This window comes from Kogia breviceps, chromosome 4, assembly GCF_026419965.1.
Source record: "Kogia breviceps isolate mKogBre1 chromosome 4, mKogBre1 haplotype 1, whole genome shotgun sequence".
In the NCBI taxonomy this organism is placed as follows: Eukaryota; Metazoa; Chordata; class Mammalia; order Artiodactyla; family Physeteridae; genus Kogia; species Kogia breviceps.
In genome coordinates, this window is record NC_081313.1 from 8,439,445 (window position 1) to 8,459,241 (window position 19,797).

The 19,797-nt window shown below is 41.7% G+C and overlaps 1 protein-coding gene across 2 annotated transcripts in view; it reads left to right on the forward strand.

Moving 5' to 3' along the window:
• Positions 1 to 16,059, forward strand: part of MARCHF6 (membrane associated ring-CH-type finger 6) — a 77,805-nt gene extending 61,746 nt beyond the window's left edge. For both annotated transcript variants that reach the window (XM_059059897.2, XM_067030798.1), the window contains 5 exons: positions 824 to 958; positions 6,186 to 6,275; positions 8,221 to 8,353; positions 9,338 to 9,473; positions 12,242 to 16,059. In XM_059059897.2, the coding sequence (XP_058915880.1) occupies positions 824 to 958; positions 6,186 to 6,275; positions 8,221 to 8,353; positions 9,338 to 9,473; positions 12,242 to 12,332 (585 nt within the window). In that variant the 3' untranslated portion in view covers positions 12,333 to 16,059. The remainder of the gene's footprint in view (positions 1 to 823; positions 959 to 6,185; positions 6,276 to 8,220; positions 8,354 to 9,337; positions 9,474 to 12,241) is intronic.
• Positions 16,060 to 19,797: the final 3,738 nt, after the last annotated feature.

A 19,797-nucleotide genomic window follows, 5' to 3' on the forward strand; every position in this document is an offset into this window, starting at 1 on the left:
CTAGTACCACTTTTCATTTGATATTCTTCTATATCATATTGCCATGTAAAGAAGTAGGTACTGCGTCTTAATGCACACCATTTTCATCTCTTGCTGTTGAAATGGATGTGTACTCACTGAGGCTACCTTAAGAAAAAGGGACATCAAGGCCACTTTAAAAACTGATTTCTTTGTCAGGATTTCATAGTGGCTCTTGCATGTTATCTCTTCTCTTTGTGTCTACTTTATTTTCATTTTGCCACTTTGTCTAAATTCTAGAGCTCTGTTAAAAGAGTAGCCCTGTGGCTAATGGCCACCATATTGCACAGCACAGATACAGGACATTTCTGTTGTCATAGGAAGTTCTGTTGGACTGTACTGTTCCCAGGGGAGCTAATTTGATCACCTTGGTTAATTATCTTAACTGGGGTTATGCAGAGCCCTTCAACCATACCAGTCCACCTCAGGGGTCACAGGTCAGCCTGTGGGTGGACCACCGCTGGATCAGGGGCCTGGGACAACCAGTAGCTTTTCACGGACAAACAAAAGCCAACTCCTGAGACTGAGATTGAGAGAAGCAGCAAAGCCACCTGATTAATACATGGAATAAAACGAATTTCCTATAATTTTGTAGCAACAATGCATAGTAATGTCATGTTTTTGTTGTAGCTTGAGTTTTTATTATAGTTAGACATTCAAATTTCATTTAAACATGTAACATAAAATGTAAGTTGTTTAAGTTAGGCATCAGGTCAAAGAAGAAGAGTACGTTTCCACATGAGATAGCAAGCTTGGCTTAAACGTCATAGAGTCTCTGATGACACGGCTTTTCACGCCCTGATAGATAATGAAGACCGTGATAGTCGCGGTGCTGCTGGCTGGGGTCGTCCCGCTGCTTCTGGGGCTTCTGTTTGAGCTGGTTATTGTTGCCCCGCTGAGGGTTCCTTTGGATCAGACTCCTCTTTTTTACCCATGGCAGGTAAGTGTGTGTCTTTTGCTCGTGATATTTCTTTATGTATTTGGAATCAGAAAAATTCTTAATTGTTGAAAGTGATTTTAAACAGTTTGTTTTGGAGGACTCCTTAATTTTTTCTCTTGTAGGAACTCTTATAAAATCGATTAGATAATGCATTTTAGTTTTTGAAATATGCAGGTCATGCAACACCTTTAAAATACCTTGCTTTATAGGTTTAAAATGTCACTCTAGGCTTCACCAGTGTTTAAAGATACAAACTAACGAGTTGAACTTTTCACTTTTAGTTAGGGTGAGATATCTTGCTCCTTTTGGCTTGAGACTTGAATCAATAAACCTTTTGAAAAATTACAGCATTTTTTCTCACAAAGTCACAGGCTTATTAAAAAGAGCATTCTGAGGGAACCTATGCAGGTCACAGCAAAGGCCTTAAAATGCTCACATAAAAAGAAATTTAACTTTTCTGTCATACTTAGAGCCTGAAGTTAACGTCATAGACCTCAAGTTTTTAAGAGGTATTAGGGGAAAGAACTAGGTATTGACTTCAGTCACTCAAAGGCTTTTCAGCCTTGTTTTTAAAATCTCCTTTTAGTAGATTATGATGAATTTTTCAGAAATGAAAATTATCCTCTACTTTCCAGATGAAGAACCCCCATAAACTTCATCTGACGGCAAATATTTACTTGAATGCTTTCATGTACATCCAAACCCTGTACTGTATAACTGAGATGGAAATGAGGCTGATGCAGGAACTTCTCGGGGACCTCAAAGGCTGGTGGGAAAGATGATAGACTGTGCTGTGGTGGGGGCAAGCGCGAGGAGCACAGCATCCTGTGGGAGAGGTATTTACCCGGCTTAGGGGGCTTCAGGTACGGCCTTCTGTAGGAGATAATGTCTAGGACAGCATGATAGAGTGCAGAGGAGTGGGTGAGAAAGGAAGAAGTGTATTCCAGGAGGGAGGGAGTGGGCAGACCTTGAAGTGAGACAGAGCATAGATAAAGGGGACCTCCTCTCATCCGGTGTGCTCATAGATTAGAACCAGAGTGAAAGGAAGCAAGAAAGGGAAGTCGTTCGCGTATAGGACGCCTTGCGTTGCAGTGTAGTCTGATAGCATCAGTGATTGAAGTAAAGCTGTTTTTCCACAGAATAATGCCAGCAATAAAGGTAGAAGAATTAACAGAATTAATTAGGAAAGTTTTACTGTTTTGCAGTAATTAACAAAATAATTGATTCTAAGGATTCTCAGTGGATTCTGAACCCATCAGGTGAAAGATGATGGGTCTTTAGCTACTGTGCTGCGATAGCAGGTTACCTTGCAGCTCCAGCTTACTGGCATAAAACAACCGTTTATTTTGTCCACAGAATCTGTGGATCAGATATTAAGACAGGGTATATTGGCTTGTGTCTGTTTCATGTTGTCTGGGGTCTCATCTGGGAGGCTCAGTGGCTGAGCGTGATTCGACAGCCTTATTAGCTGGCATCATTTGGAGACGTCATCACTCATGTGTGAGGGTTGGTGCTATTGGTTGCACCTTATCTGGGCTATTGGCTGGAGCCCCTGGATGTACTTGAGCTTTTTTACAGCTTGGTAGCCTCAAGGCACTTGGGCTTCTTACTAACAAGGTAGACGCTGCATCGCTTTTATGACCTCTTCTCAGAAGTCCTGCAGCGTTGCTCTTCACTACATTCTGCTGGGTATGAGCAAGTCACAGGTTGGCCTGGATTTAAGGGAAGGGGATATAGACCGCTACCACTCCATGGGAGAAGGATTTGTAGTCATGTTTTGATGCCACTACAATGCAGAAGTGGTTGTTTGCATGGTGACAAAGTGTCACCTTACAGATTACTTGCTACCTCAAAGGGAAACACAACTTTATAGGGGAGGGGTCAGGCAGATGCTGCCGTAACCCAAGTGATCACTTCAGATGTGGCAAACAGATGGTACATGCCTCCTGAGCTTGTGCAGTACGCGGCACTGAAAAAGAGCAAAACAGCCCCTGAGGTCTAGGAGCTAGGCCTCCTGCTGAATGTGAACAATTGACAGAACATCAGCAACACACAAGGCCGCTCTGTGACCATGATGGATCAAGACAAACTCAAGACCCCTCCATAATCATGTCTGAACACAGGCAAAACATGAGTATTGTCCAAACCACAGAAATGCCCCAACATGCCAGTACCCTGGCTGACATGATTGGCTGCTCCTTTGTTTCCAACTACAGTTTGATTAGCCTCAGCCTGCCCCTTCTTCTGGATAAGATTTATTAAGATACCCAATTACAGATTACCTGTACTTTCTAAATAGCATCTGGAGTAGAGCAAGGCCCTGCTTCCTTAAATCCTCCCCAGATCACCTCACACAAGCCAGGAAACTGTAATAAGCCTTTTCTAACACTCTTACTAAGGGCTCCCACTTCCCCATACCGTTTGCTCTCCCTCACCGCGTCGAGTAGTGATGCGGCTTGTTCACCTACACTTGTGTTCCTGGTGGCCTTGGCAGTGCCCAATGTTGTGACCTTGGAGAATTATTTGAAATTATTCAATTCTAAGAATGCTTATATGTTACGACCCATCACTTTTCACTCTTCAGAATATCCTGCAAAGAAACATTTACATGTGTGCAGGAGACACGAACAGGGCTGTTCTGCCACTGTGTAATCGTTTACCATGTCAAAAAAGTTGGAAGCAACCCAGATGTCCATCAGTAGAGAATGATTAAATAAAATGTGATATATCTTTGCTTTTGAATCCAGTGCCGCAGTTAAAAAGAAGGAAGTAGAGCTGTGTGTTTCTTTGCCTGTTTGTATTTTTGTTTTGCTATATGTTTTGTTATAGATAGCTCTCAGACGTGTTTTTGAGTAGGGGAAAAACACAGGTTGCAAACAATGTGCAGCATGGTATCCTTAATATTCTGGATAAAATCCCAAAGTTTGAGAGAACAGCTTGCTTTTTGTCCATCCCTGACTCTAAGCTGCTTGCCTTTCCTGCATCAAGTGACTACAGACCTATGGGAGGCTGGGCTCTTTTTTAATTCTAGCAGAGGAGCTAGTGTGGTATGTCTTAAATGACTGGAAAACAGTGGATCTTAAAAGAGCTGGAACCTCAGTGATCTGTGGACCTCCTCAGGTGAACATTAACCTCACTTGGGTGCCTTCCGGACTCCCAAAGGCCAAGAGAAAGCCGAGTTGGTGGGTTGAATCTTCCCTGCTTGTGAGCCTGGAAGGATAGAGAAAAAGCAAGGAGGCTTTCTCCATGCTCTTATTTGGGAATTGTTGGCTTGCTATCCCAGAGGTCTAACAGGCTGAAAGATCCTTTTGCAGCCCTTTAGGATATTCTCAATCTGAGCCTCTGAACCACATTGAGCCAACAGAGAAAAATAACACGTTTTATGTGAGGGGGGCCCAGCAGCCACAGAAAGGAAGGCCGGGCAGAGCCATCAGAACACATGCCTGGTGACGGAGAGCTGCTTGCCGGGCCGTGAGCATCCAAATAGAAGAGTAAAAACACAGCGGTATGTGGGCATGCACGCACAACAGCAGCCATAAAACAGAGTGAAATCGTCGTGATGCTACATAGCATGGATTTCAAACAAATTCAGTAAATGAATTAGAGATGTGGTTAGTCAGATTGGAGGCCTGGAAGACTGAGGCACAGAGCAAAACTGAAGAATAGGGAATTGAGGGGAGAGGAAGAGTCTTGGGGGACACACCCAGGAGACTTCATACAGCCATAGTAAGGGCTCTGCAGTGCAAAAGTAGACATTTTTAACTGAATTGAAGAAAGAACTGATCTGTAGGTTGTAGGACCTCATCAGGTTTGGTGAGAAGAAAATTGATGAGAAAAACACATATTTGGGCACATCTTGGTAAAATTTCTGAATTAAATCACAAGCTTCAAAAAAAAAAGCATACTGGCAGTGGACTTTGTAGCACTGAAACCGTAAGGTGGAAGGGCATTTAGAGACCATTGAGATAAAAAGGACAAAACCCAACCTTTCTATACCTAGAAAAAATGTCATTCATCCCGTCTGTCAGGATGAAGAGTGATATTTGAGGTTATGCAGGAATTCAGTGCACGCATCAACCTTCTACCCTATTTGAAGATGTTTTGGAACCAGCCAACCAAACCAGAAGATCGAAAAAGAACAGTATGAGCAAAATCCATATAAAACTGATACTACATATTTCCTACGGGACATACATGTGTAGACATAGATCAGTGCATAAGGAGACAAACGTGGAAGGTACATACCAAATGTTAGCAGTGGCTATTGCTGGGGAGGGATCAGGATTTGGGCTGGTGGTCACAGAGGACTCCAGCCTTCTCTGGAAAGGTTTCAGTTTAATGTAAGAATAGATTTAAATGTTACTTGATACTTTTAAAACATACATGTATATGTATTTTTTAAGATAAACAGAACAGGTTGTGAAGGACGTTGTGTGCCGTGTTCAGGGTTGTAAGCAGGGAGGCCTCCTTAAATGATGTGACTTGCACTTTAAGAGCTCATCTGGGCAGTGGGAGTGGTGATCCCTTGGCCGCCTGGTGGGTAGTGGGGCCTGGTGGGTAGTGGGGCCTGGTGGGTAGTGAGGCCTGGTGGGTAGTGAGGCCTGGTGGGTAGTGGGGCCTGGTGGGTAGTGGGGCCTGGTGGGTAGTGAGGCCTGGTGGGTAGTGGGGCCTGGTGGGTAGTGAGGCCTGGTGGGTAGTGAGGCCTGGTGGGTAGTGGGGCCTGGTGGGTAGTGGGGCCTGGTGGGTAGTGGGGCGGGCAGGCCGGAGGCGCAGTGAGGAGCTTGGTGTGACTGTGGAGGCCCTAGTAACAGCTTAGCGGAACTGCAAATGCGCCCGGCTAGAAGCGCTCTGAGCCTTCAGGAGCCAAGACCAGTAAAGCAGCCCACGGATGGTTTGATCAAGTAAAATCAGGTCACTGTTTTATTTATTTGCTTGTTGAGATCTCCATTAAACACTTTTCTTAGTTCTCTTGGGAAAATAATGTAGAATTTTATTTTATGGTTTTTTTTTGAAAGACACAAGAATGAGTTTTGATAGAAACATTGAACTTGAGCTGTTGGAAAAAATTCCCCGGATTTTCCAGCGTATTTATTCTTCTGTAAAATTGTTACTAATCCAACAGAATTTTTGTTTTGAAGTTAATAATGCAAGAAAATTATATAGCCTCTGTGCTGGGTTTATTGCTAAAAACAAACAGAAATCTGTTAAATGATTTTTATTATCCTAGGACTGGGCACTTGGAGTCCTGCATGCCAAAATCATTGCAGCTATAACATTGATGGGTCCTCAGTGGTGGCTGAAAACTGTAATTGAGCAGGTAAGCAAGTTCAGCTCATGGGACTCTTATTTTCCACGTTCCCACTTTTCTAAGTTTTATACATTTTCTTTAATGAGCATATGTAACTTTTTTTTGTTTAAGGAGAAAGGCAGTTTTACTCATCACCATGAATTTTCATCAGCTACTCTTATCACTCTCCTTATCTGAAAGTTAACCAGTAGCTTAAAGTACCTAGAACCCTGACTAAAGTAAAGGCAAAATTTAGCATATGTGCTTTTTTTTAGAGCAGGAGTTCTGATGAAGGCTTGGTAGTCAGTTTTGTAAGCCTGTAGTAAGGAAAAGAGGTTATTGTTCAAGGCAATAAATAAAGAAAATGGCAGGAAAAAATAGATTTAAAAAAGCAGAGCTCTTTGGGAATATTTTAGCTACGTAACACCTAAGACAGTTTTGTGTTATGGAGCTATCTCATAATTTGGTCACTGAGGTGATAACCTTGAAAAAGATAGATGGTACTTCTGTACTTTGATAATAAGGCTCGGAAGTAGGATAATTCATTTTAGGAAGATTTCTTCCAAAGTACCCAACATGGTAGATGTTGGTACTTATTTCTTTTAAGTTTTAGTTACCTAAAGAATGGACTTATGGACAACCCTCTTGTCCTTAGGGCAGCATCAAATTAATAAGGTGTTACAGTTTTGTAGCACTGAAGGTGCACCTCCTTTTGATGTACCGGAAATAAAGACAGTAGTTCTCAGCCCAGTATGCACAAGAAACTCATCCAAAAATGTCTGTACCTGGAGATTTGTGAGGGTGGGGAGAGCCAGGGAATTGGTGTGTGTTTGCATGCGTCTCTCAAGTGCGGGCTGATTCTGAAGTGAGATGGGTTGAAGGCTGTGAGGCAGCATGTCCATTCACGATAGGAGTACAGACCAGTCCACTCGAGCGCTTCCAGGTGAGGCTCTGACCCTTGTGGAGAGTAAGCATCTAGTTACAGCTCGGGGCTGTGAAATGCTGTTGATCTCTATAATATTTTGCTCTCTGATGCATTCTTTCTCATACACGTGTCTAAGCTTAAGTAAAATTATTGAGAAACACCGGGATGCCTTGCTGCATTAATTTAAATACATTTGGGTTAAAAGGATTTTGGGGGTGTCAGAAGGGGACCTGTGGAGCAGTAAGCCTGTTTGTCATTCACCTTGAAATGCTCTGACCCACTTCTGAGGGACCCAGGGATCGGAGTTGCATCACACTGTGTGACTGGGCCAGGAGAGGTTGAAGTGCTGGGGGAAAAACACAAACAACGCTCTGCTGTTTTGTCCCCTTCTGTATACCATCTTTATTTTCCATTATTCCCAAGATTTCCCCACTTCCATCCATTCTTTCCTCTGCAATACTATCCCGTAGAACTTTCTAGATGAGATGAAATATTTTAGAAATTCTTGAATTAAAAAAAAAATTAACTGTAGAATTCTTTCGTACTGAATTGTTCCATAAAATACCTTTCAATTTGTTGAAATTTAATTTATACAGGCTTTTTAGAAACATGCTTCCTATTTATAATGTTTTCTTATATTCAGATAAAATGAATGCAATCTTGAGTAGTAACACAGGTCACTCTTACACAATTTATGTATGAAGTTACTTCAAGTTACGTAGTCTTCAACTGTTATTATTGGATGCCCTCTGGTATCGTATAGCACAAGGCTAGTGTAATTATTATTCTAGATTAGCATCTTATTATTTTATCTCCTAGCAGAGTTAACTGCAAAGTGTAAGGAAGTAAATGCATTTCTTTAAAAACTTGTGGACACCATACTTAACATTTGTGTTCCAGAATTTGCCTTGACTTCTGAAAAAATAACAAGTTTGAATCTTTTGGCTGGTAGATCCAGCTCTCTGTGCTTGAATTCAGCAGAGATTGCTCTGTTAACCTGGAGGAATTTGTCTTGTATCCTTACTCTCATTTTTTAATCCTGTGTTTCAGGTTTACGCAAATGGCATCCGGAACATTGACCTTCAGTATATCATTCGGAAACTGGCAGCGCCAGTGATCTCTGTGCTCTTGCTTTCCCTGTGTGTACCTTATGTCATCGCGTCTGGCGTCGTTCCTTTACTTGGTGGGTAATGCTGGCCGAAAGCTTGAGAGAGCACCTGTATTCACATCATTACATTCTTGTCACTTACGGTATCAAAGGTTGCCTGGCTCCAAATGCTTTACTGTAAATATAAATCCAGCTAAAACAATGATTTTAAAAGACTGTTTTTCTTAGATTTCACTAGTTAGGGCAAGATGAGGATCATAAAACGCTTTGGTACAGTTTTTTTCCCTAGGCAGGTGAGAAAGTATTGACATTTAAAAAGTGTCCTTTAGCGTAAAAGAAAAACCAAAGAGGAGATGCTAATTTGTGACACTTTAACATCTAGACATTATCAGTTATGTACTGAAGCATCATCACACGACCTTAAAGCCAGTGATATGTTCAAAATTATAAGCACAAAGTTTTCCCCTACAAATCTTTTGCTTCTGTTGAATTCCCTCTGTCAGTAACTAGCATTATCATCCAACAAGTTGTACAAGTCAGAAACCTTGAAGGTCATCCGTGTCACCTGAGGCTCTCTGCTCTTCATACTCAGCTGGGATCCAAGTCCCTCTGATCTGACCTCTGGAACCCATTCTCTCATCTTTGGAGCCCTTGCCCACAGCTCATGTTGAGATGAACATCAGCTCTCACCTTAACCTCAACCTCAGCAGCCTCTTGTCTGGTTTCCTTGTTTTGAACTGTCCATCGCTAATTCATTCTCCACACCGCGGCCACGATGACCTTTCAGAAGAATAAATCTTGTTGTTCACACCTTTTTGGTGAACATCCTTTGGTTGGTTCCTCTGTGCCTTTAGAACACAATCCAGCTCCGCGGGGTAGTTCACAAGGCTCCTCCTCTAGCTGGGACTGGCTCCAGCGCGACGGCACTCCTTGCCTCACTCCATTTCATACAGGATGAGTTTCAGTTACGCGCCCCTCCCCTCTTCTTAGGAAAGGGACATACTTTCATTTCACTGTCATCCTTTATACACTGAGAGGTTTTCTTTTTTGGTTTTCCAGGTGTTACTGCGGAAATGCAAAATTTGGTCCACCGGCGGATTTATCCATTTTTACTGATGGTCGTGGTGTTGATGGGAATCTTGTCCTTCCAGGTCCGCCAGTTTAAGCGCCTTTATGAACATATTAAAAATGACAAGTAAGTCTAGACTTCATTTGTCTAGCTGCTTTTTGTTAAGATGTCTCATTTCTTAATTATTGTGTCTAATGTGATAAATCACAGGAGGGAAAAGGGCTCAGATTCTGGATGTATTTTGAGGTAGAATTGACAGGATTTGCTAACAGATTGGATGTAGAATGTGAAAAGGGGGGTTATCAGGACTTGGTTGGGTCAAGCAGCTGGAAAGATGGAGTTGTCATTTACGGAGATGAAAAAGACTGGGAGAAACCGGTTTGGGGAGGAAGAGTTTTTAATGTCCATTTGAAATAATTTTCAGTCTGTTTTCAAATGTTTTGGTCTGACAGTATATTAAATAGTTTTAGATAAAAATAAGAAGCCTGCTTTAGGAATTAGCAGTGCCTGCCTAAGCCCTTCTTGCAGCCAAGGGCCTTTGGGTTGCTCTGACCATTGCTGAGAGAAGCTGTGAGGTTACTGCAGAAGCGTTGTGGCGCCCTCTGTTTTGAGGAAACTCTGCGACCTGACCTCTGAGAAATTGAGAACAGCCAAGGAAAACACCTTCTGGGGTAGCAGCCATTTGACCCTCCATGTCCTAATGGAAGGCTGAGTCCTCTCCTGCTTTAATGGCGCCTCACAGAGGAAGTAAGTTTGTAACTACCCATCCTGGTTTGCCCGGGAGAGTCCCAGTTTACACAGGCTGCCTGCGTGTCATTACTAACAGCGCCCCCTTTTACTCGTGAGTGCCGGCTTTGGGCGACATATTATACGGTCACCTCGTTTACTCTGAGGGCTCTTTAAGAGTAATATGGTTAAGAATGAAATTTAGAGAGTGTTCAGGGCTTCTCCAAAGCACTTACTGATGGTAATAAACACTAGAACGCTTAAGCAGGCAGAGTATTAAGTTCTGTCAACCACGAAAGAATGGGGAGGGGCTTTCAGCGATGAAAGTCAGTTTTCCTCACTTCGCATGTTTTGGCGGCACAGTCAGTCCGGCACCAGCTCAAAAGAGACACCCCCGCGGGAGCTGCCTGCAGCCCAGTGCACGCTATTATCTCTCCCCACGGCTGCTCCGCAGAAAACCGTCGAACTCGGGCTCGACAGAGGGCATGTCTCGTTCACCATTATACATCCACAGTGTGTCTGCCACAGGGCTTGATCCCGAGGAGGTGCCAAGTGTGCGTGTGCGTGTGCGCTGGGGGCACGAGAGGCTGCTGGGGTAATAGAACTGGCTATGGGTTCAGAGTCTCGTTTTTCTGCCCCTGAGTTACTTCTCGGTCTGGGGCAAGTTTACCTTGCTTTTCTCTCTGTGCTTGCTCTCTTGGTTTGTGATTACATGTGTGTCAGGTAGTGCTATGTGTATTATCATGTCAGATATTGCTCAGTTGTCATTGTTCAAAGCGTTTACAAAATCCTCACAAGTTGGAAAAACACCGGTTGGTTGGGGGACAGTGGGGTAAGGAGTGATTAACTTCGGGAAGAGAATCAGGAAGACAAAAAGAAAAGGGATGAAACTGAGCTCGTGATGAAGAAGCAGTAGGATTAGTGGAATGTTTTAAAAAGTGAGATGTTAAGCTACTTGGCGCAAACCGCCAGGGTACCTCGTGAGACCTGTATGTCGACAGAAAAGTGGTAGATGAAAGTCAGGGTGGAGGAAGTCACGGTGAAGAATAAAAGTTGCCACATGGAGCCCTCCGCACATGCCAGGCCTTTGTTACCGAGGCTTTTGCCTGCTTTCTGTTTCTTACAGCAATCATAGGACTATTGTTCTCATTTTATTGAAGAGCAAACTGAGCCTCAGAGACCCCAGCTCCCTGGCAGCCCTGTCACGTGCTGGCCTCGCTCTCCTCCTTTTACACAGATGTGTGAAGTCCTGCGGGCACGTCTTGGTCTGCACTGCTGCCTCCACGTGGGTCCCCGTGCCCGCTCGAAACCATCACCCACTCCGCCCCCGCCCCGCAGCTTGTTGCTGTCAGTGTTGTCACCCAGTGTCCTTCCGGTCAGCGTCCGGGCCCTTCCCGCACGGTCAGTGCGGCCCATCACTACGGCTCCCCCCGGCTCCTGCTGGCATCGTGGGGACGCCGCGGCCTGGTGGGGGGCCTCCAGCCCTGTCACCCCATCCACAGGCACTTCTGTCTCTGTTTCTGCACTCCGGCTCCCTTTGTCCTCTCACAGGTTAGGGACACTTAATACTCTTTTTGGACCGCAGCCTCCTACCTTCTGTCAGTCACTGGCATACAGTCATTTCTGTGCCATCTTCCTCTGACCTCCTTGAAATCTTTGTCCTTTGGTTTCTCCTTTCCTTTAGAACTAGAGCTTTTCAGGTTTTACTCTCCTCCCTACCCAGCTTTCTGGTGATCATATTTCCAGTCCGTTTCTGCAGACCCGCCCACTTACCTGTTTTGTAAAATATGACCCATAACACATAAATCCCCTGAAGAAGTTTACTCTACCTTACCTACCTCTGGCCTCCAAGAGTCAGTTCACGAGGGCCCCTCATCTATGGACCAGAGCCTGGACTCCACCGCACAGCATCTGAGGCCTTCTGATCTGTGCTGCTCTCGTGCCTTCCCATAAATCCATACCTTTGCTGTGAGATGCCTGCTTTTGTGCTGTTTGCTGGTGTTCATTCTAGACTCCCCTTCTACCTCCCTAACTATTGAAGGGTTTTAAGTGGGAGTGAAGTGATCTGATTTACATTTTTTAAAATGTATCACTGGCTGCTCTAAGGGAGAATGTTTTAGTAAGTAAGGTCACATAAGAGAGTAACCACCCTGTTTTTAACAACCTAGGTACCTTGTGGGCCAACGCCTCGTGAACTATGAACGGAAATCTGGCAAACAAGGCACATCTCCGCCGCCTCCACAGTCGTCCCAAGAATAAAGTGGTTGTCTCAACTACCTTGACCTTCGCCTGCCTTTACGTGTCCTTTTTTGTGGACTTCTCTCTTTGGAGATTCTCCCCAGTGATCTTTCAGCGTTGTTTTTAAGTTAAGGGTATTTGACTTGGGTTGTCAGCATTCAGCAAGCAGCAGTGTGAGGCTCTGCTGCCCTTCCTGCATCTTACGACATCATTGCTGTCTGAGGTCTGTATATGTGTAAATAGAAGTTCCTGGATACCCTAAAACCTTGGATTAAACAGAATGTGCATTGTACATCTTTAAACAAAAGGTATATTAATTTATTAAATCTAGTTGTCACTTTATTTTGGACCTGCTGTGATCTTGACAGGAAATGTGCCACAGAGCCGTAGCGCAGAGGCAAGACTTTCTAATGACGTCTTTTGGAATGCAACGTCCCGGTGTTCCTGGCAGTTCTTACTAAGTGAACTGTACATTCTTTCTTGGCTGTTCAGACCTTACCAAGAACGTAAAAGGAAACAAGTAGAAATCAACAGTGGAGTGTCTGTGGTAAGAAAACATGAACTTGTGCTTCACTGTCAGTCGTTTTTGGAAGTTATTTTGTATAACACCAAAGCTGTTGTACATTTTCTACTGCCTGATTTGTTTCCATGTGTCTTTGTTTGTAATATTGTATAGTATCTTGTGCTAGGCGAGGAAATCATTTTTAATTTTGATAATTTAATATTCCTAGTGATCAGCGCTCTGGGAGCCGGGTTTTGTGCTTGTTAGGGGCACGCCTGTGCTAGAGAGAAGAAAGGCCCCAGGAAGCGCTTCCTGAGGCCCTCCGGCCCCTCCCCACACAGCCATCTTTTCGTCAGCAGTGGCCAAAAGTCATGCAAGATCATAAATCTTATAGAATAACATCGCCAGTGATACTGCGTCTTCCTGGAGTAAGGACATACTGCAGTGTTTGTCAAATGTAGGTGGGGTTTGTGGTCTTAGATTGACAGCATTTAGGGAAGACGAGTTAGAATCCCTGGTCCTGCTGGTCAGTGCATCCTTGGGTGAGGATTAGGGGCAGTGCATTTCTCCAAAGTTTCCAAAGCTTTTTGTTTACAGAATAAAACTATAAATAAAACCAACTTGATTTTATTTGACCAGAAGGAAGCTGGCTGAGCTGGCCTTTTAACATAGGAGTACAGAATGTATTTCATTGGAAACGTGCTGTGAAATCTCAGAAAGCAGAACTCTTAGAAACTTGGTTTTCCTTTATAACCAAAGCTTCAAGTTAGAAGTTTAGAGACATAGAATGGTTGGGCACGTGATCCAAGTGTTTAACGGTGATGGTATATTGTAAGGGTAGTGTTTGTTTTTGAATGATAACTTAGTTCGCAGAGAAAATGGACAGCATAGATCTTAAGAAACCATAAAAGAATTTCCATATAGTATTAAAACCCATAGGCTTAAATCTGAGGATTTTTAAAATATGAGAGTCAGCCAAACATATGTTACCAAAATCAAAAGCAACATGTTCTGGTTGTTTTATATTTCAACAATTTTTCCTGAAGTGGTAAGTGATTACTTTAAAACATCAGTATCAAAAAAAAAAAAAAAAAAAAAGCTCGACATAGGATTCAGTGTTTCAGTTTTTGGCACTTTGTAGTAGCCCTTTCTCATATTTGAAACAAGGTCTTTGCTATCCCTACCTTTACTTAGAAATTAGTCCTACTGTAAAAATTAGGAGCATTTTAAACATAACGCCACCTGTCATGGTGTATGTCTATATCAGTTGTTCTCTTTGGGAGAAAAAGATTATCAAATTGGGCATATAACTTGATCGTGTTGATTTAAGTTTCTTTTTTATTTTTCAGAGAATTTGTAGATCTTGATATAAAGTTATTGGAACACATTTATCTGTTTTACCAGAAAGAGATCTAGGCAGATATCACAAAAGATTAAAAATTGTTACTATACAAAATTTTAAGTGAATCTTATCAGATATTTTGTAAAAAATTTTTAAAAAAACAAAAAACATATAATATACGTATGTACGTACGTGTGTGTGTGTGTGTGTGTGTGTGTGTGTGTGTGTGTGTGTATGAATGGCCAAAAAGTTGCCCTCCATTTCACTGGCAGATAACTTTATCTTGTCTTACTTAAGGATTTCCCCTGGTTTTTCAGTTGTGCTTTGTCCTGTTTTTTTCAATAAGGTGAATACTTTCATAAGGAAAGCATTTGCTGGCATACTATTTACTTGGGTAGCATCAAGATTTTATTATTAACCAATAGTCTTATAAATATTTAAAACTTCTAGTTCAGAAAGTGCTAGTATTGCTGCCCTTCTTCATGTAGAATTTAAAAAAATAATAGTGTACTTTTGTGCTTCATTTTACATTGGGCTAAGATTGTCTTCAAGGAAGTTAATTAGGAAAGAAGACCTTTTTGCTTTATTTTTACTATTTATACATTGAACACAAATCAACATTTGGGGTTAGTTTTACATGACCAGTTATCAAATGGTCATAGTATGAAGTATGCAGTTGTTCATTATTAGCAAATTCTGTTTGATTTTTAAACTATTAAGTACTAATAGTTGAGATGAAAACTGAAGAAAAATGCCAATGTGAAGTTTGTGTATAGCTAGCCTTAAAAAAGCTCCATGTTTTTAGGTGATTTTTTTTCCTGTTCTCTGGAGAAACAGTGGAGATTGGACATCTCAATTCCAGATGTAAATGAAAAGTAATTTTTATTTCAACATTTAATATAACTGTTATTACTGTGGATTCTTGTCTTGTGTTTTTTCTTTCCCTTATTCAAGTAATAGAGAAGAACTTTTCCTCAAATGATTTGATCTTAGATGATATGTCCTTTCTGTATTGGCAAAATGCTAGTATTAAAGTGTAATTCTTGAATTTAGGTTGAATTGATGACTTTTTAAAACAAAACAGTGAAGCACTGGACATTTCTACATTGTATTGCATTTGCAAACACACACACACACACACACACACACACACACACTCTCACTCACTCACTCACTCACTCACTCACTCACTCTGAAGAATGTTGCACCAGTATAAGAACACTGGCACTTTTTTAAACGTTGCAAGTGAGCTACTTACTCTCATTTTCAGGATTGAGTATTTTAAGCTCTCTACTTAACTGTGATAAGTTTTTTATATTGTAAAATTAAATGATTATGTTTAAAATACTCCTTTAGAATGTTACCTATTCAGTTGCCATCAAGAAGAAAACAAATGTCTTACCACAAAGGTATTACTGGAAGCCTCACTTGTGGAGATTCTCTAACTTCCTTGTATCTACTTAATTAACGTGCCCCTCAATCAGATGTTTTCCTTTCAGTCCATTACTGCCCTGTGTCATTTTTTTAATCAATAAAACAGCCATCACGAGTAAGGGCTTCTTTCAGGTAATCCCCAACAATATCTTGGCATTTAATACAACATAAAGATAAGACAGGATACATCTGTTTTCATTCCCATCTATTTTGTATGAGTGCCTCATTTTGTAGTCATGAAATTAATATAGTACCTTAAATGAAAATGTAATGACCGTAAGGCCTAGAAATGACTGTTGTAGAAGCTCAATGAATAGAACATTTACTTAGTTGGGATGTTAGTTTTCTATTAAACACCTTAGATACCCAGACCAACTTTATGTGTATATATTCTAAAGTGCTCCCTTTTTTATGTGGTTGTTTGTTGCCTTCTGAGTTGAGAGAAAAATTGAATAAAAACGTTAGTTGTAGCCTAGTTCTTTTGGTTTGTTTATTTTTGCTTTGTTGCAAGATTGCTTCAGAATTATGAAATGTGCATTATTAGTTGGCATAGGCAGATAAATCCAGATTGTTAAAAGTATAATTATGGAAGAAAAAACTCAAGTTACATATGATTATAGCCCCTCCGTTCTAAGTAGGAACTTGAAAGTATAGTTGCAGAAGACGCACCTTCCCCCTCTCTGCCTCCACTGTGGTTACAGCCCATCCTCACTGGGAAGAGCAAAGCCCTTCTTCTTGTGCCACAGGCAAGATGCCACCCAGCTCTGTGCCTCTACTGCAAGGTCTGAGCATAAAGTTTCACCAGGTTGTCTTTTAGGTGGAGATTTGGATAGAGTAGAAGTCCACTTCACATACTTATCATATGTATCAGAGAAAAAGGAAAGGATTGCTTGAGGCTTTTAAAGTGCCCTTTGTGAAGAGATCCTTTTGTTTCTAATTTTTGTTTCTAGGTTCAAAACTTTTTCTATGATTTTTTAAAAAATCAAGTGCATTTTTATTTATTCAGATGCAGTGGTGGTAGGTGAAATGCTGTTTGATCCATAGGGCATGTGTAACCTGTGAAGTTGAACTTTACCGCGAAGTAAATTGTACGTGACTCTCAGAAAGTGGCCATGAATTCTCTCCCCCCACCGAGCAGTGTGCAGCCACTCTTGCTGCGAACAGAGCCAACATGACGAGTGAAATGAGGGTCTGAGGAGGTGAATTCCCCCCAGCCCCACCCTCATTTTTTTTGGTGTCTCATTTGTTTCCAGCACTGTACTTAGTACTGTAGTAGAATGAGATATGGGGTCTGCCTTCAAGGAGCCCAGTTAGAATGGAAAAGAACAGAAAAATGAGCAAAAGTTTCCATTGTAGGTATGAGTAAAATGCCACAAGGAACACACAGAGGGGACCCACCTTGGGCGAGTCTGTGATAACCGGGTGGTGCTCCAGTCCTGTTTTGTGTATACAGGCACCCCTCCCACACACCCGCACCACAGTTCCCCTTTCGCCCTCTTGCAGTCTACTTCTGCTCAGTCCCACGTGGCACTACAACTGTCCCTATGTCAACAGCAGTAACCCACTTTACGTTGTCTAATCATCTTTTTGAAATTTCTTCCTTTATATATGTAACAGTGCCATGTCTTTCTGCTTCTCCGTGTTTGTTCAGTAACTTTTCTTTAGGACGAGAAGCTTCATACCGAGAACCCCACTCGTTCACTCCTTTCTTTGCTTAAATGGAGCCGTCCCTTCTGCTAGCTGCACAAATCCAAAGGTGTGATGGAGCAGAGCAGAGTCCAGAAATAGACCTACGCGTATACAGAGAGCTGCTTTTTGACAAAGGTGCAGAAGTCAAACAACTAGTGCTAGAGTAATTGGACCTCCAGATACAAGATTAAAAACGGATCTGTATCTCAACAGTTGTAAAAATTAACTCATGGATTACAGTCCTAAATGTTAAAACCCCAAACTATATAACTTGTAGAAGAAGACAAAGGGGAAAATATTCAACCTTGGGTTATAACCCCCAAAGCACAATCCGTAGAAGAAAAATTTGATGAATTGGGCTTTATCAAAATTGAAACCGTCTGCTCTTTGAAATACAGTGTTTAGAGAACAAAAAAGACAAGCCATAGAGTGGCAGAAAATACTTACAAAACATTTCAGATAAAATGCATTCGGAATAAAGTCTCTAAACTCAGTAGTAAGAAAACCTATTTGCCCATTTTAAAAATGGGCAAGATATTTAACACCACTGAAGAGGATATATATATATATATATATATATATATATAAATTTACTATATATATATAGTAAATTACATGAGAAGATGTTCAACAGAATTAGCCATAAGTAAAGTGCAAATTAAAACCACAATGAGATAACCATTCATACCCATTAGAATGGCTAAAACTAAACATACCACATGGTGGTGAGGATGTGGAGGAACTGGAACTCGCACACCCCGCTGGAGGGAATGTACTTTGGGACACAGCTGGGCAGGTCTTAAAAGGTTAAAATCTGTTTACTTACCACTCCTAGTTCTTTACCGAAGACTTAACCACGTGCATATTCCTAGGAGCTTGATTTGTACTAACCCAAAGCTGGAAACAGTCCTCGTGCCCGTCAGCTGATGAGTGGATAAGTGACTGTCCATATAATGAGATACTACTCAGCAACAGAAGGCAATTCCCTGTCCGTATAGACAGCTTGGACAAATCTCAAAATGATGATGCTGAGTGGAAGTAGACTAATAAAAGCACCGTGTGCTTTTCGTTTATATAGAAATACAGAGTAACCTACAGCAATCTAGAAAGCAGATCACTGCGGGTAGGCGTTGGCAAGGAGGGACGTGGCATGTGAAGAGACGGGGCGGGGAGGACGCATGTGTGTGATGGACGTGTTTCACTATCTTGATGGAGTTCTGGTTTGACATGGCAGGGTTTACCAAACTGTACAGTTTAAATTTGTGCAATTTACTGAATGTTAATTACACCTCAATTTTAAAAAGTATCATGTTCATACATTGTCTTTAACTGACCATTTCACACCTTCTCTTCCTCAAAGTGCCACCTTCTCCACCTTCCTGACTGATGATTTTTATTCCTATTTCACTTAGAAGCAATCAGAACAGAATTTTTCACAAGTTCACACCCTCTGCCCCATCACCCCCTGTGTTTATTGTGCTCCAGGCAGCTTCCCCTTTTCCACAACAGGTAAAAAGCTCAGGGCCTTTGCATTTGCTGTTCGCCATGCCTTAATATCCTTCCTCCAAGCTCTCCCCAACCTCCTCGTTTCTTTACTAAAATGTCTTTCTTAGGGAGGCTTATCTGAGATTGTAGCTACTTGGGCATTCCTGTCTCCTGCTATATTTTTCTCTTTCATATTAACGTACTGTACAGTTTACTTATCCTGTTTATATTTGCATGTTTTCTCCTCACTTGAATGTAAGCTCCAGAGATTGAAAAAAAAAAACAACACTATTTGGGGATTACTACTGTATTCCAAGACAGCCGTGGGACATATTGGGTGTTCTATAAATATTGTTGGGTAAGTAAATAAATGAATGAATCAGAGTCAAAATAATGTATATATGGTTAAAATAAAACCTGAAAGCCATCCTCCAGAGGTGAGCACTGTCAGTAGCTTGGTGTTTGCTTCCAGACTGTGCTCTGCATAAGCATTCGTTCACTGATGGTCTTATCAACACGGGTGGCATGTGCCCTGGGCTGCTCTGCAGGGAGCTTCTTTCAGTTTATATTTCTGAGCATCTTTTTATGTCAGTACATAAGTAGCTATCCCATTTAAAACTTGTAGCTGTATTGTATTCCATTGTGTGGATAAGATTATGATTAAAGTTTTCTGAAAGGCAATTGGTTAACCCATTTTATTACAAGCTATAGTAAACATTTTTGTCCATATTACTTGTATTTCTGTAGCATAAATTCCTAGAAGACTGCTAAATCATCAAACATATTTAAAGTGCCAAATTGCCCCCAAATTCGTTATCAACATTAAATAGTGCTTATTTTCAGTGTTGCTAATGCTGTTAATTTGGAAGCGTGTGTGTCTCATTTGGTAGGTGAGTTGCCCAGTAGAGAAGTTGCGTTTGGGGCTTGATACCTGTAGGGGAGGAAGGAGGGCTTGTCACCGGCCCCTCTTGGAGACAGCTCATTCGAGCTCTTCACCTTCGTGTCTAGAGGTGAGCAAGGGGAGGTGGGTCTCA